The sequence below is a fragment of the Hyperolius riggenbachi genome, chromosome 10 (assembly GCF_040937935.1).
Source record: "Hyperolius riggenbachi isolate aHypRig1 chromosome 10, aHypRig1.pri, whole genome shotgun sequence".
NCBI lineage: Eukaryota > Metazoa > Chordata > Amphibia > Anura > Hyperoliidae > Hyperolius > Hyperolius riggenbachi.
Window position 1 is genome coordinate 284656706 of NC_090655.1, and position 17906 is coordinate 284674611.

The following is a 17906-nucleotide window of genomic DNA, read 5'->3' on the forward strand; positions in this document are numbered from 1 at the left end:
TTTCACCAATACAGACAGCCCATAGACATTAGATATCAATAGATCCAATTGTTTGCACAAAGAGATCAGAATGCTCACAGAAAAAAACGTTTTAGTGACAGGTAACACTTATATACACAATACTCCTCCCACCTCTGAACAACATGAGGGACACGCCCAAAGGAAAAGAGGGGGGGGGGGGAGGGGGAGAGGCCAAAATAAAAGAGAAAGGGAGCATCCCCCAAAAATATGAATCTAAAAACAAGTAATCACATAAGAAAAAGGAAAGAACCTCTGTGAGAAACAATAGTAATAATATAAATATGACACCCATAAATAGGCCACAACACTAGGAGGCAAAAAGCAAGTAACTTAAAGGGTTCACCAACAATTTGTGTGTGTGTGTGTGGGGAGGGGGGGGGGGGGAGGGTGGTAGGGGGGCTGGAAGAGATCACGCTGGGAGAGAGAATGCTCCTCAAGGTGGGCGCCCATCTCCTGGCAAATCTTACACCTTTAGCGAGACAGTGTGGATGACTTCATCAGCCTGTAGTGCTGCTATAGAGAAAAAATACAATTGTACTCCAAACTAGCAGTTGTGATGAATACAGCGCCCTCTGTATTGGGTTATCACACATCCCAGGGACATTGCACAACCCTTGTTCCCTGTTTCTCTCCAGGGCCAGTTTCCTCACTCTGCCCATCTTTCAATAAGGATAGCCTCATCCATGTAGGCGGATCCCACAGCGTCATCTCTGTACACAAAGCGTCATCATGAGAGCAGCTGTGACGTGCCCTGATAAATTACCCTACTGGGACTGGCAGCATAGTGTGGAGAGGAGGACAGCTATTGGCCCTCAGCATAGAATCCCCACTGCAGGGCTTGTGATAGGTAGAGGATGACACTGAACCTGAAGATGAATTTCCCACAAGATTAACATCAAGATAATGGATTTCTACAGAGGCCCCCTGAAAAATAAGAGATTCAGAGAATGCTGTAATTCCCACACTTAACACAAATACCTCACAAGCAGAGATTTGCACTAAAAACATTTCCCACACTCAGCATTTAAATAGGGCTTCTCACCAGTGTGAGATCTCTTATGTTTGACAAGGTTTCCTTTCAGTCCAAAATATTTCCCACACTCAGCACATGAATAGGGCTTCTCACCAGTGTGTGATCTCTCATGCCTGACAAGCTCTGATTTCCAAACAAAATATTTCCCACATTCAGCACATGAGTAAGACTTTTCACCAGTGTGTAATCTCTCATGCTTTAAAAGGTTTGATTTCCACCCAAAACACTTCCCACACTCAACGCATGTATAGAACTTCTCACCAGTGTGTGACCTCTCATGTATGACAAGCTCTGATTTCCGAACAAAAAATTTCCCACATTCATCACATGAATAAGACTTTTCACCAGTGTGAGATTTCTTATGTTGGAGAAGGTTTCCTTTCTGCCTAAAACATTTCCCACACTCAGCACATGAATAGGGCTTCTCGCCAGTGTGAGCTCTCTCATGTTGGACAAGACTTCCTTTATCTCGAAAACATTTCCCACACTCAAAACATGAATAAGGCTTCTCGCCAGTGTGAGATCTCTCATGTATTGAAAGCTGTGATTTCTGCCCAAAACATTTCCCACACTCAGCACATGAATAGGGCTTCTCACCAGTGTGATATCTCTCATGTCTGATAAGGTTTCCCTTCAGTCCAAAACATTTCCCACACTGAACGCATGAATAGGGTTTCTCACCAGTGTGAGATATCGCATGTTTGGCAAGGCTGGCTGTATCTCGAAAACATTTCCCACACTCAGAACATAAATAGGGCTTCTCGCCAGTGTGAGATCTCTCATGTGTTAAAAGGTGTCCTTTGTGCACAAAACATTTCCCACACTCAGCACACGAATAGGGCTTCTCACCAGTGTGAGATCTTGTATGGATGACAAGCTGTGATTTCCCCATAAAACATTTCCCACATATGGAACAGGAATGAGACCCTCCAGCACGGGGAGAGCTGTGCTGGGTATGAGGCCCCTCAGGGTTAGACAGGTGAGGGGATCCTGGGGGAATATTTGGGGTGACCAGGATATCTGCAGGAGACTCTTGTCCAGTGACATCATCATCCGTTGTACAGTCTGTGGATACAGAGAGACGAGTCTCTGAGAGGTTCCTGATGCCGGGACTCCGCCCTGCAAATAGAGAAACATCATCACTTCCTGTTAGAGAACTCTGAGGGGAGGAGCAATTATCATTAGGGAGGGTCAGTGAGCTGCTGATAATTCTAAGTTGATGCAAAGATAATGCAGATTGGAAATGGGGCAGATGCAGAATCTGTGTATCTCTACATATAATTACACTATCATATTCACCATCTCAGAGTTACTGGCATGTCACTGACCATCGCTAGTTATCAGCCTGACAGAGAACTGCAGAAGGTTGTGCACATTACAGGCAGCCAATCACGTAACTTTGCCTTGCATGCATATTTTCTGTACCTTGGAATTTGGGCAATGAAATGAATTTCCTGAAAAATGTGATTAGCTGCATACAATTTGCATGATATTTGCATACAAGTCAGTTATTTGCGACTCATTGACCCTCCTTACAGCTAAAGCATTGGCCTTACATGGAAAGCAGTAAATTGTAGAGCTTGATGAGACAATGGAAGCAATGTGTTACTCCTGTGACAACAGACCTATATGTACTTATAGCAAGAAATACATATACATATATACTCCTATATATACAGTATAGCCACTGTAGCAGAGCCTTTAAATATTAGGCATAGACCTACCTAATTTTTAAAATACACTGCAGTCACAAAATATGCTGCTTGTGTTACAAGCTCAACAGTGATGTGAAAGGCTTTGTGTGACGAGGTCAGGTGACACAATTTTTTCAGTACAACACGGCCACTCATTCACTCTATATAAGCACAGAGATGGGCTGTAACAGTGACACAGCCACTACACTGACTCCAGTCTGACTGTAAAATGGCTGCCAGATTCATTTCTGTTATGGAGGGTGTGGCCTGTATGGTAAAATTACTTAATTGGCTGTCCTGTCTTACCTGAATTGAAAGGTCAAAATATGGCTATGTGCTAAACAGGGGCGTCTCTGTTTAACACTGATGGGAAGTCCCCCCTCCCTCATCTCAGACTCTCCCATCAGTGCGCTCCCCTCCAGCATCAATCACTGGCGGCGGCAGGCAGGACACATACATTCATCCAACACGGAGGTCTCTGATCTCTAAGTTCTTCATGCTACTTCCTGTTTCAGCAGGAAGTATCGTGAAGCACTTAGAGATCGATCGGAGACCTCGGCGGTGGAAGAAGGTATGTGCTGCTGCTGCCAGTGATTGATGCAGGATGGGTGCGCGCTGAAGGGAGAGCCCAAGGTGGGGGGGGGCTGTCCTCCCTCCACGCCAATGTGCACTGCTTTCCCCTCATGCTGCGACTCCTCCTGCCTCCTCAAAACGGCCCTGAGCAGCCCCGAAGGGTGCAGGGGCTGCATCTCCTATTGTTACGCCCTTGATGTTAAAGTACGGGGAGAACACAAACTTCACATAAGCTTTGCGGTAAATACGAACGGCAAATGTTTCCTGTGAACTGTCCACCAATGTGAACTGCCGGCCATCACTAGTCAGAACATGCTTAGCACAGGACCTGCTGACATGTCCATTCACTAGTTTCAGGCTTCGTGAGAACCGAGACTTACTGCTTCCTCCTCTGCCCCAGTAGCTGGTTGGCAGAGCAATTATAAATGCTGTATTACAGAAGCATTCCTGGACAGGAACAAGAACTTTTCAGCGGAGTCCATGATCCGCCACAGCCGCAGAAAGAGATTGAAAAACATCTGACACTGCTGATGTCAAATCTGTTGCTTTGCAATGTGAAGGCAAAGCCTGACATACTGAGGTGATGGGAGGAGTCAGGCAGTGGGTGCAGGGCACTAAAGCAAGCCTGACATACTGAGGTGATGGGAGGAGTCAGGCAGTGGGTGCAGGGCACTAAAGCAAGTCTGACATACTGAGGTGATGGGAAGAGTCAGGCAGTGGGTGCAGGGTAGTAAAGCAAGTCTGACATACTGAGGTGATGGGAGGAGTCAGGCAGTGGGTGCAGGGCACTAAAGCAAGACTGACATACTGAGGTGATGGGAGGAGTCAGGCAGTGGGTGCAGGGCACTAAAGCAAGCCTGACATTCCGAGGTGATGGGGGGAGTCAGGCAATGGGTGAAGGGCACTAAAGCAAGCCTGACATACTGAGGTGATGGGAGGAGTCAGGCAGTGGGTGCAGGGCACTAAAGCAAGACTGACATACTGAGGTGATGGGAGGAGTCAGGCAGTGGGTGCAGGGTAGTAAAGCAAGCCTGACATACTGAGGTGATGGGAGGAGTCAGGCAGTGGGTGATGGGAGGAGTCAGGCAGTAGGTGCAGGGCAATAAAGCAAGCCTGACATACTGAGGTGATGGAAGGAGTCAGGCAGTGGGTGAAGGGCACTAAAGCATGCCTGACCTACTGAGGTGATGGGAGGAGTAAGGCAGTGGGTGCAGGGCACTAAAGCAAGCCTGACATTCTGAGGTGATGGGAGGAGTCAGGCAGTGGGGACAGTGTAGTAAAGCAAGCCTGACATACTGAGGTGATGGGAGGAGTCAGGCAGTGGGTGCAGGGCAGTAAAGCAAGCCTGACATACCGAGGTGATGGGAGGAGTCAGGTAGTGGGTGCAGGGAACTAAAGCAAGCCTGACATACCGAGGTGATGGGAGGAGTCAGGCAGTGGGTGCAGGGAACTATAAACAAGCCTGACATACTGAGGTGATGGAAGGAGTCAGGCAGTGGGGACATGGCCTTAAAGCAAGCCTGGCATACTGAGGTGATGGGAGGAGTCAGGCAGTGGGTGCAGGGTAGTAAAGCAAGCCTGACATACTGAGGTGATGGGAGGAGTCAGGCAGTGGGTGCAGGGCACTAAAGCAAGCCCGACATACCGAGGTGATGGGAGGAGACAGGCAGTGGGTGCAGGGCACTAAAGCAAGCCTGACATACTGAGGTGATGGGAGGAGTCAGGCAGTGGGGACAGGGCCCTAAAGCAAGCCTGACATACCGAGGTGATGGGAGGAGTCAGGCAGTGGGTGCAGGGCACTAAAGCAAGCCTGACATACCGAGGTGATGGGAGGAGACAGGCAGTGGGTGCAGGTCACTAAAGCAAGCCTGACATACTGAGGTGATGGGAGGAGTCAGGCAGTGGGGACAGGGCCCTAAAGCAAGTCTGACAGGAGTTTCACACTGGTGGCTGTTTCTTCCAAGGCTGTATCGCTGCATAGCCGTACTTCCAGATGTTTAAACGCAGTTCTGCGTACTCACAGGTGGATGACATCACGATGCTCCACCTCTGGGTATAAGGCCATGCACCTCAGCTGTGTCAGACACACAGGGAGAGTTGAGATGAGGGTAATTCCCCATAGATAGCCTCCCTGGTTGCAGATACGGGACACACGGGGAGAGCTGAGATGAGGGCAATTCCCCATAGACAGCCTCCTTGGTTGCAGATACGGGACACACGGGGAGAGCTGAGATGAGGGTAATTCCCCATAGACAGCCTCCCTGGTTGCAGATACGGGACACACAGGGAGAGCTGAGATGAGGGTGATTCCCCATAGACAGCCTCCCTGGTTGCAGATACGGGACACACAGGGAGAGCTGAGATGCAGGTAATTCCCCATAGACAGCCTCCCTGGTTGCAGATACGGGACACACAGGGAGAGCTGAGATGAGGGTAATTCCCTATAGATAGCCTCCCTGGTTGCAGATACGGGACACACAGGGAGAGCTGAGATGAGGGTAATTCCCCATAGACAGCCTCCCTGGTTGCAGATACGGGACACACAGGGAGAGCTGAGATGAGGGTAATTCCCCATAGACAGGCTCCCTGGTTGCAGATACGGGACACACAGGGAGAGCTGAGATGAGGGCAATTCCCCATAGATAGCCTCCCTGGTTGCAGATATGGGACACACAGTAGGGCAGTTGCTGCACAGGCTACCAGGCAGGTACCATAGCACCACACCTTTATTACTCATCTATTGTATCATATTATCAATATTACTAGCTCTGCATTTATCCATTCCTGTATAAGTTAGCAGCCTGAATGCAGAGCACACTAGGGCACTATGCTGATCGGGAAGTAACTAGATTCTATAGCCCTAATTAGCGCATCATGTCCTGGGCGTGGCCGCACACATACATTATAGCCCAATTATTGCCTACATTTCAATGACAGCCCGATGTCACTCTGAGCCATGGCCATTTCTACAGCCGTGCGACCCGTGCAGCCGCACTGAGCGCTGCTGAGAGGGGGGCGCTATGATGGAGGGGCCCGACCGCTCCCTCCCTCTCCCCCGGCTGCCCTCCGTGCTATCTCCCCTCCGACTGCAGAGTAATGCGCAGGGAAGCGCTATAAAGACTACTCACCTCCCTGGTTCCAAGCGCTGCTCTCTCGCCGCCAGTCTCCTCTCTCTGAAGTGAGTGCATAGACACTGATACACACACACACTGCTTCCGGCTAAACAGGAAGCAGCGTGTGTGTGTATCAGTGTCTATGCACTGCAGAGAGAGGAGACTGGCGGCGAGAGCGCAGCGCTTGGAACCAGGGAGGTGAGTAGTCTTTATAGCGCTTCCCTGCGCATTACTCTGCAGTCGGAGGGGAGATCGCACGGAGGGCGGCCCGGGGAGAGGTCGGGCTGCCCTCCCCGCGGCTGCGACTCCCCCCTCCATCATGGGGGGCAGCTACCTAACCTATATTGGGGCAGCTACCTAATCTAACCTATACGGGGGCAGCTACCTATCTAACCTATCCTGGGGGGCACCTACCTAATCTAACCTATACTGGGGGGCACCTATCTAATCTTTTTTTTTTTTTTTTTTTTTTTTTCAAACTCAGCGTACAAAATTGTACTATACCCAACTAGATTAGCTGCGCTTCACCGGAGCCCTCTTATGGTGGGTTTTATTTTGCATCATCGTTTGACATTTTATTGCTTCACAAATATGTACATCTGTATATACCTTTATGTAAATTATAATTTTAACACAAAAAGTCAAACCCCAATGAGGGAGCAGAAAGGAGCGAGGGACATAAAGAGGCCAGTGGCCTAGCTACCCCTCTCACCAAGTCCATCCCTCACATTTTAAGTTTTAAAAAAATTATGTATGCCAAGTTCCAATCAAACTTCTGGACACACGCACTCCCCTTCCATAAGTTACATCCGTTCTCGTCCTCTCTACCCATTCTCTCCCTTCCTTTCTCCACCCATTCCAGCATATATCCAATCTGTCAACTCTAACTATTTCCGGGCCATTATCACCTCTGAACATCCACTCATCTACCGCTCCCGGGCTCTACACCTCTCCTTTCCTCCCCTCCTTGCTATTCCCTAATCTTCTCTCTTTCTTCTTCTCTCATCCTCTCTCCTCCTCTCTCCTCCTTGCCTCCTCCCACAGCTTTCTGGCCATCTGAAAATTTTTCTGTGGCTCACCTTCCAATTCTCCTTCCTCCCCTGCTTCTATCTGTAGCAAATAAGATGATAGATTCATCCATTCTTTTTTTGAGAGTTTGTCAGTGGATTTCCAGTTCTTTATTATAATAGTTTTGGCTGCCAATGAGAGGATATGAAATAGCGTTTCCACCATCTTGTTTTCCCCTTTTTGGCTCAGTCCGAACATTACTACTCTCTCATTTACATCACCATCTGGGAGAACATATTTCCTTATAAATATCTGTATATCTGACCAAAAAGATCGTATTGTTGGGCAATGCCATAGCATATGAGATAGGTTCCCCATCCCTGTATCACATTTCCAGCATATATTATTTTCTTTTAATTTCCTTTGAAAGAGTTTCTCAGGCGTTAAATACCATTGAGACACTATTTTAAATTGTAATAACTGAATGCTAGTATTCTTAGGTAGCCAAATATATGAAATAATCTTTTCCCACTCTGAATCGTCTAATTTTTCTCCCCACTCCGTTTCCCATTTTTCCCGGAACCAGCTAGTATTTCGTTCAGCCTCCTTTACTCCCAGATGGTCATATAACCGAGACAGCATCTTCTGTGGGACTGTTTTTTCTATAAACAAAATTTCTAATTTGTTCAGTTGGTCTCGTATCTCTCCCCCCTTTAATTTTTGTCTTTCAAGGAAACTTTGTATTTGTAACCTTCCGAACTCAGTGGCAGGCCTTCTTCCCTGAACTAAATTAACTATTCGCGTATCTTCCTCTAATTTATTCTTTTTTAGCCATCCTACTTCTCTTGCTGGTGCAAATTCTGAGTTGTTCTCGATTAACATTAGAGGTGGGGGGTCTGCAATATTTATTTTAATATAGTCCAGAATTGCTTTCAGCGAGGGGGTAATAAATGGGTGGTCTGTTGTTTTTGCTGCTTCCCTGATTTTTGTTTTATCCCATGACAGTACATCTTTCATATTCACACTCTCATATTCCATCATAATCCATATCTTATCCTCTCTCCCTTGCCTCCACTCCAACAATCTACCCAATAATATAGCTTGATGGTATTTATACAGGTCCGGCGCTGCTAATCCCCCCTTTTTTTTGTCCATTGTCATTTTTTTATATGATATTCTTACTGCTTTATTTCTCCAAATATACTTTGAGAAAAGCGTGTGTAGCGCAGAAAACCAGTTTTTGGGAATTTCTACTGGGATACTTTGTAGTTTAAACAGTATCCTAGGTAGTAAATTCATTTTTATTATATCTATTCTGCCTAAGGTGTTAAAGCTATGTATATCCCATTGTTTTAGGGAATTAGTGCAGATTTCCAGTTCTTTACCCAAGTTTCTATCAAAGAGATTCCGGGTTTCACTACATATGTGTATCCCCAAGTATTTAATACTGTCATTGTACCATTGTATTTTAAATTTTTCCCTAATTTTCTTTTTAGTCTCGCTACTGCAGTTTAAATTAAGCGCCGAGGTTTTTTCTATATTTATTTTATAATTTGAATGATCCCCGAAGTTTTTAACTACTTTGAGGGTTTTTTCTATAGATATCTCGGGGTTTTTAAGTGTCATAGATTACACCTATCTAATCTAACCTATACTGGGGGGGGCACCTACCTAATCTAACCTATACTGAGGGGGCACCTACCTATCTAACCAATACTGGGGGGCAGCTACCTATACTGGGGGGCACCTACCTAATCTAACCTATACTGGGGGGCAGCTACCTAATCTAACCTATACTGGGGGGCAGCTACCTATCTAACCTATCCTGGGGGGCACCTACCTATCTAACCTATACTGGGGGGCACCTACCTAATCTAACCTATACTGGGGGGCACCTACCTAATCTAACCTATACTGGGAGGCAGCTACCTAATCTAACCTATACTGAGGGGGCACCTACCTAATCTAACCTATACTGGGGGGCAGCTACCTAATCTAACCTATACTGAGGGGGCAGTTACCTAATCTAATTTATACTGAGGGGGCAGCTACCTAATCTAACCTATACTGGGGGGCAGCTACCTAATCTAACCTATACTGAGGGGGCAGTTACCTAATCTAACTTATACTGAGGGGGCAGCTACCTAATCTAACCTATACTGGGGGGCACCTACCTAATCTAACCTATACTGGGGGGCACCTACCTAATCTAACCTATACTGGGAGGCAGCTACCTAATCTAACCTATACTGAGGGGGCACCTACCTAATCTAACCTATACTGAGGGGGCAGCTACCTAATCTAACCTATACTGGGGGGCAGCTACCTAATCTAACCTATACTGAGGGGGCAGTTACCTAATCTAACTTATACTGAGGGGGCAGCTACCTAATCTAACCTATACTGAGGGGGCAGCTACCTAATCTAACCTATACTGAGGGGGCAGCTACCTAATCTAACCTATACTGAGGGGGTAGCTACCTAATCTAACCTATACTGGGGGGGCACCTACCTATCCTGGGGGGCACCTACCTATCTAACCTATCCTGGGGGGCACCTACCTAATCTAACCTATACTGAGGGGGCACCTACCTAATCTAACCTATACTGGGGGGCAGCTACCGATCTAACCTATCCTGGGGGGCACCTACCTATCTAACCTATACTGGGGGGCAGCTACCTAATCTAACCTATACTGGGGGGGGCAGCTACCTAATCTAACCTATACTGGGGGGGGGGCACCTACCTATCTAACCTATCCTGGGGGGCACCTACCTAATCTAACCTATACTGGGGGGCAGCTACCTAATTAACCTATACTGGGGGGCAGCTATCTAACCTATACTGGGGGCAGCTACCTATCTAACCTATACTGGGGGGGCACCTACCTATCTAACCTATCCTGGGGGGCACCTACCTATCTAACCTATACTGGGGGGCACCTACCTATCTAACCTATACTGGGGGGCACCTACCTAATCTAACCTATACTGAGGGGCAGCTACCTAATCTAACCTATACTGGGGGGCACCTACCTAACCTATACTGGGGGGCACCTACCTAACCTATACTGGGGGGCACCTACCTATCTAACCTATAGTGGGAGCATTAACTTATCTAACCTGTATTGGGGGCACCTACCTACCTAGCTAGCCTATACAGGTGACAACTGTACTGGCTACCTATATTGGAGGCACCTACCTAACTAACCTATACTGGGGGCATCTACCTATCTAACCTATGCTGGGGGCAACTATTCTGGCTACCTATATTAGAGGCACCCACCTAGCTAACCTGTACTGGGGGCACCTACCTATCTAACTTATACCGGGGACGCCTGCCTATCTAACCTATACTGGGGGCAACTGTATTGGCTACCTGCACTGGAGGCACCTACCTGGCTAACCTATACCGGGGGCTACTATACTGGCTCACCTATGCCTAGCTACCTATACTGGGGGGGACCTATAGCTGGCTACCTATACTAAGGTACCTATTCTGGGGGAATCTATACTGAGTGGGCGGAATGTGTTTATGATTATTACTATGTTATGATTATTTTTTATTATTATGATTAATTTCAGCTTAATGAATTATTTGATGGTTTTATGAATTATTTCTGTTTAATAATCTTATTCAGTTATTTATATGTATGTAGTCATACGTTTTTAAGTAACAGCCACTCTCAATTGTTTTTTATATCTGTAAGTGTGGAAAGGGCTGCCAGCGTTTCTATTACAGTACGATAACATTTGCCATAACAGCACGCTGGCATCTCCCCGCCCCTTATGCTAAGTAGTCTCAGACAGAAACTACATAGCCAGCGCCCAACAGTCACTACGTCACCTGAAGAAGGCGTGGTATTGCCGAAACTGGTAGTGACATAACACTGACGCACAGTGGACACGCCCCCTGCTTCTCCAGCACCTCCTGGAGCCAGACACCAGAGAGACACCATGGCAATCCCAGGTCCCAGCCAGACCGTGGGGCGGAAGGGCAGCAGACGTGGGCGGCTCTGGACACACGGGTTCCATTTGAAACCTGTGTAACTGCAACTTATGAATAAAGAGGATTAATGCCCTATAGGAGCGCTTTCTTCCTCTTTTGGTTGCTAAGCAACCAGGGATCGCACAAAGGTGGCTGAACAATGACATATGGGCATCATCACTGGAACTGATTAGCAGAAACGTAACACTTTATTAGGTAATCAGTGCTGCTGACACTAGCAAGCGGCCACTGCTTAAGTGTCAGAGGAAAAGAGGGCAGCCCAGTGTGAGAGAGTAAAGAGACCTTTCTCTTCCCCAGCAGTCTTTACTGCTATTGTTAGTAAGCGGTCACCCAATACAGTCATGAATGATAGTTATAGATGGCAAAAATCTAACATAAGCACATAGTATAACCCCTAATATGGCCAGTCTGTGATCAGCGAAAGTCATAACAGCAATACAGATACACATTATTCTATATTCAATGCCGATTACTCACCTGCTCTGCCCTCTGTAACATTGTCCTCCTCTTTAATTGTCCTCATCAGGTCACCCTCCTCCATAGACTGCTGATCACTCCTTACATACGTCTCTTCTTCCTCTTTAATTGTCACCATCATGACACCCTCCTCCATAGACTGCTGATCACTCCTCACATATGTCTCTTGTTCTTCCTCTTTAATTGTCCCCATCATGTCTCCCTCCTCCATAGACTGCTGATCACTCCTCACATATGTCTCTTCTTCTTCCTCTTTAATTGTCCTCATCATGTCACCCTCCTCCACAGACTGCTGATCACTCCTCATATACGTCTCTTCTTCCTCTTTAGCTGTCCTCATCATGTCACCCTCCTCTGTAGACTGCTGATTACTCCTCACATACGTCTCTTCTTCTTCCTCTTTACTTGTCCCCATCATGTCACCCTCCTCCATAGACTGCTGATCACTCCTCACATACGTCTCTTCTTCTTCCTCTTTAGCTGTCCTCATCATGTCACCCTCCTCTGTAGACTGCTGATTACTCCTCACATACGTCTCTTCTTCTTCCTCTTTACTTGTCCCCATCATGTCACCCACCTCCACAGACTGCGGATCACTCCTCACATATGTCTCTTCTTCCTCTTTAACCACAGCACTTCCATGTACAAGTTCTCCACCCTAAGTGCACAAAGTGAGATAATATATAATGTGAACACAGATAACAGCAAAGGAAGAAAGAATGTGTCATGGTTTAGGGTCTCCGGGGACCCTCAGTCCCACCTACCTGATAATGGTGGGGGATGGTGTGATCTTCCTGTTGACAATCCTGGGAATAAAGAGGACCTGTACATCTCTCTGGTGGGTTTCTGTTACTGGATCCATCTGCAGGAAACACCACATCGACTGAATACAGGTGAAACTCAAAAAAATTAGAATTTCATGCAAAACGCCATTTATTTTAGTAATCCAACTTAAAAGGTGAAACTAATATATGCAATAGACTCATTACATGCAAAGAAATATATTTCAAGCCTTTTATTGTTACAAATTTTGATTATTGATTATTATTATAGCTTACAGCTTATGAAAACTCTAAAATCAAAATCTCAGACCATTAGAATATTGAAAAACTGTTCAATATTCTCGGCTCAAAGTGTCAGAGTCTAATCAGCTAATTCATCCAAATAAATCCAAAACACCCGCAAAGGGTTCCTATTTCATATATTAGTTTCATCTTTTAAGTAGAATTACAGAAATAAATGGAATGTCACCTGTACAATGTCTCCATGTGTTTATCAAATGATGGAGGGGATCTAGGTCTGCACCCTCCTGTACAAGACATGAAAGTCTCCTCTTACCCGGTGATGTGAGGGGCGGCTGATTCTCCATCATGGCGTCCTTGTAGAGGTCCTGGTGTCCTTCTATATACTGCTGCTCCTGCATGGAGAAACAGACAGTGACATCCAGACACCTTATAGAAACCTAACATACACAATGATACAGTTAACACCCAGACACACACCCCTTGCTGTTACTGGATAATGTCCCATAATTCCCAGCACCGCTCACCTCTCCTGTCAGCAGCTCCATCATCTTCCTGGTGATTTCCAGAATCTTCTTGTTGTGTCCCTCAGATATCAGGGAGTGGGATGGGGGCACCGTGATGGTCACATGATCACCAGACTTCACTGGAGGAAAACTCTGTATGGAAACATCAACCATAATGTCACATGATCTCTCCGAATCCCCCTCACCTCTCCAGTCAGCTGTGTGCAGGGCCAGGACAAGGTTCCCCAGCACAAGGCGGGGAGTCCAAAGTGCTCCCCCTCTAGTTGTGCCTCCAAGTGTAGGTAGCAGATGCAGCCCCTGTATTACAGGAAACCTCATTGAAAAAAAGAAAAAAACATAAAAAAACTAAAACAAATGAACCTTCCCCTAAGGGAGGTCCATAGATTATGTCTCTTTGTGGGGTCTCCTTTGGCTCTATCAAGGTGTCCATCTTGAAGACATCATTGCAGTGTGGCCGCAGTTTAAAGTGGCCAAGAGTCCAGTGTGTTCTTGACCCCCTCATACACACAATACATCATTCATAAACCTTCCTTAGGGGGAGGTATAGGTTATATATTTTTTATAAAATAGGTGCTTAGTTTCCTTTAAGTAGGTTGCCCCTCCCCCCGGTACAGGTAGCCATATGTGCCCCAGTATTAAGCATCCTCCCCATTTTAGATAGCCAGATCAGCCCCAGTAATAGGCAGCCCCTCCCCATGTTATATAACCAGATCAGCCCCCAGTATAAACAACCACATCATACACAATGGACAAGCATCATCCACTATAGTGATTCTGCTGCTGTCTAATTATACCCAGGATGAATGAACGGCATAAAAATCACATGTCAAACCTACAAAAGCTAAGCCTCAAATCTGCGCACCAAACCGAGATTAATCAACAGATACAATCATTAAACCATGAATTATTAAAAACAATTAAGCAGAGCCATAAAGGCGGGGTATATAATCAATATCCTACATAATAAAGCCCCCGTGTCCCTGCATCCTCCTGTGTCCGTGTATTTTGCCATGCATGCGCGGCTCACAGGTGGACTCTGGGACAGCAGAGGATGGGTGCAGGGGGCGTGCGTGCGTGTGTGCTCAGCATTGCGCACACGTTGCGGAATGCGGGTGTGTGCCTGTACACATCGTATGGGCGTGCCGCAGCTGTGCAAGCATGGCCATTGCAGGCAGGGTGTTGAAGGATTGCGGCCGAAGGCCTAGCGCCCGTTTCTAAATGGGTGGGCTGTGAACTACTCACAAATAGTTGCATAAACACTGCTCACCCGAGTAACTCTTGGAGGACATAAAGTGTGAGTGCCTAAATACTGACAATAAATCAATCAATTGCACAATCTGTGTATAAAAAAAAAAGATGCATAATTATGCATATGAATGCAACCAATGTGCTGGTGCTTATGTATGTGCGTACGTGCAATAGTGAGCATATCAAGTAGAAAAAATTGTGTTGAAAAAAAACCCAGAAAAATAAATAATTGTAAGGAACAGCTGCCCCTGCCGATCTCTCCTGGCAGGAAGTGGTGGGGGTGTGTCTCCTGGCAGGAAGTGGTAGAGGTGTGTCTCCTGGCAGGAAGTGGTGGAGCTGTGTCTCCTGGCAGGAAGTGGTGGGGTGTGTCTCCTGGCAGGGAGTGCTTGGGGTGTGTCTCCTGGCCGGAAGTGGTGTGGGTGTGTCTCCTGGACGGACTCCTATCTCTCACTGGTGTCACTACAGCACTCAGTTATAGCTTCCCTTCCTTGGCCGTATACACTTCCTCACTTCCTGTTGGGCCGCTGCGCAGTCTGTTTCCTCTCCCTTTACAGCAGGGTGTGCTGTTCCTTACACGCATTTATTCCTCTGGGGGATTTTGTGCAGAGTATTTCTTCAGCTTGATCTGCTCACCATTTACTGAAATTATGCATCTTTCTTCTACATAGATTGCACAATTGATTAATGTATTGTCAGCCCCTCCCCCAGTTATATAGCCAGATCAGCCCCAGTATTAGGCAGCCCCTCCCCATGATATATAGCCAGATCAGCCCCCAGTATAAGGCAGCCCCATCCCCAGTTTAGATAGCCAGATGAGCCAGCAGTATTAGGTAGTCCTTTGCCTAGTTTAGAAAGCCAGGCAAGCCCCCAGTATTAAGCAGCCTACCACCCAATGTTAGATAGCCAGATCAGCCCCCAGTATAAGGCAGCCTTCTCCCCAGTTTAGATAGCCAGATGAGCCAGTAGTATTAGGTAGCCCTTTGCCTAGTGTAGAAAGCAAGATAAACCCCCAGTATTAGGCAGCCCCTCCCCATGTTATATAGCCAGATCAGCCCCCAGTATTAGGCAGCCCCTCCCCATGTTATATAGCCAGATCAGCCCTCAGTATTAGGTAGCCCCCTCCCCAGTTAAGATAGCCAGCCACTTCCAGTCTCAGGGCAGGATGCTCATCTATGGAGACCTCAGGCCACAACAGGCACAGAGAAGGACTATCTGACCTCTGAGGGAAACGCATACATACTTGGAGGAGAGAGCTACTACCAGACACCAATGCAGACAGCAAGAAACACCTATGACAAGACAGTAAACAAAAGTGGGAACACCCTGTGGAACCTTTGTGAGAGCCTCGGCCTATACATAATAAATGGGCGAACCAGGGGTGACTCTCTTGGGAGATTCACTATGAACTCACACGTAGGCAGCAGTGTGGTAGATTATGCTGTCACAGACACAGACCCCATAACCATCAAGGCCCTCATAGTCACCCCTGAAACACACCTGTCAGACCACATCCCATTACTGCTGTACCTGAAATCCAGTGATAAACCAACCACACAGCAGTCTCACCAGACCGGTCTCTACAAGCTGCCACCACCCTTCAAATGGCCCAAAGAGTCTGCCATCAAATTCACCAACATGACCAACACTGCCAAAATCCAAGAACTGTTGACAAACTTTCATACCAATCCAAATGAACCAAACCAACAAGGCGTCAACCATGCAGTGAAGGACTTCAGCAACATCTTATATAACATGGCAGTACTCACTGGCCTCAAGCAGACCAACTTCAAGAGATCCACAAATAAACAGTCCCAAAATTGTTTTGACAGTGAATGCAAGGCTCTATGTAATTCTCTAAGGGCTGACCAAAAGCACAGAGACCCCGACAACCGGGACCTAAGGGAAGCCCATAACCACCTACAGACACAATACAAACACACCCTCAGGCGGAAAACACAGCCACATCTCCCAAAAATTCAAAAAGCGGAAGGACTCCCTCCAGGACAACTCATTCTGGGAGTCCTGGAACCATATCGGCAAAAAGTCCCAGAATAGCCCTCTTCATATCCAAAATGGCCACATCTGGCTCCACTACTTCAGGGACCTCTACAAAGACATCCCAGAAAATGCCCAAACTCTGGAACAGAAACAAATAGCCGCAAAACTGAAGGACATGGAGGAGACAATCAAGGACTTTCAAAACCCCCTGGATGCACCAATCACGGTGCAGGAAATAAGAGAAAGCATAAAGCTGGTAAAATGTAAGAAGGCCAGCGGTACCGATGGCATCCTGCCAGAGATGATCAAATACAGCCCCCCAGACATACATGAGGCACTCGCAAGGCTATTCAACCTTATCCTGAGTGCGGGCTCCTTTCCTCAGGCCTGGAGCGAAGGCCTCATAACACCCATCTACAAGAATGGGGACAGATATGATCCAGCAAACTACAGAGGAATCTGTGTCAGCAGCACACTGGGGAAACTGTTTAAAGCGGCCCTGAACTCAGAACTTCCTCTCTGCTCTAAAAGATATGCAACAACATAACCTTTAAAGAAAAACAATTCCTTTGTTACAGATGATACAAATCCTGCAAAAAAATCTGCAGTGTGTTTACTTCCTGCTTTCATTTAAGCAGACATAAGGTTAACATCCTGTGTTTACAAATTAGCAACTCCACCATGGCAGAGGAGATTCCTGAGCTGACACACCTGAAGAGATCAAATTACAGTGGAGGTTAGTCACAGGTGAGGGGGAATTAGACAGGCTGAACTCTCTAAATACATACAGAGTGCATTTCTCTATGTTTTCCTCCTGTCCTGTGCAAGAGTTCAGGTCCACGTTAACAGCATCAATAATGAAAGGATCCGGTCCTTCCTCACAGTGTAGGACATACTGTACTCAGCAAAGGCCAAGCCGGGTTCAATCCAAACCACATCTACACACTGCACAGCCTCATCAAGCCCCATGTCAATGGGTCAGGTGGCAAAATACACGCTTGCTTTGTGGATTTTAAAAAGGTGTTTGACTTGGTGTGGCACCCAGGCCTTTTCCTAAAGAGAGCGGAATAGGAGGAAAATCCTATGATGTCATCAAGAGTTCATATACTGGGAACCAATGCAGTGTGAAAGTGGACAGGAAGAGAAGTGCGTTCTTCAAACAGCATCGAGGAGTCGGCAGGGCT

At 46.8% G+C, this 17906-nt stretch overlaps 1 protein-coding gene across 1 annotated transcript in view; it reads right to left on the reverse strand.

Moving 5' to 3' along the window:
• Positions 1 to 423: 423 nt before the first annotated feature.
• The window catches only part of LOC137537263 (zinc finger protein 850-like), a 99255-nt gene continuing 81772 nt past the window's right edge, over positions 424 to 17906 (reverse strand). The window contains exons 7-12 of the mRNA XM_068259349.1: positions 13477 to 13608; positions 13266 to 13389; positions 12692 to 12789; positions 12457 to 12585; positions 11928 to 12330; positions 424 to 2173 (exon numbers count right to left, since the gene is read on the reverse strand). Of these exons, the coding sequence (XP_068115450.1) occupies positions 1020 to 2173; positions 11928 to 12330; positions 12457 to 12585; positions 12692 to 12789; positions 13266 to 13389; positions 13477 to 13608 (2040 nt within the window). The 3' untranslated portion in view covers positions 424 to 1019. The remainder of the gene's footprint in view (positions 2174 to 11927; positions 12331 to 12456; positions 12586 to 12691; positions 12790 to 13265; positions 13390 to 13476; positions 13609 to 17906) is intronic.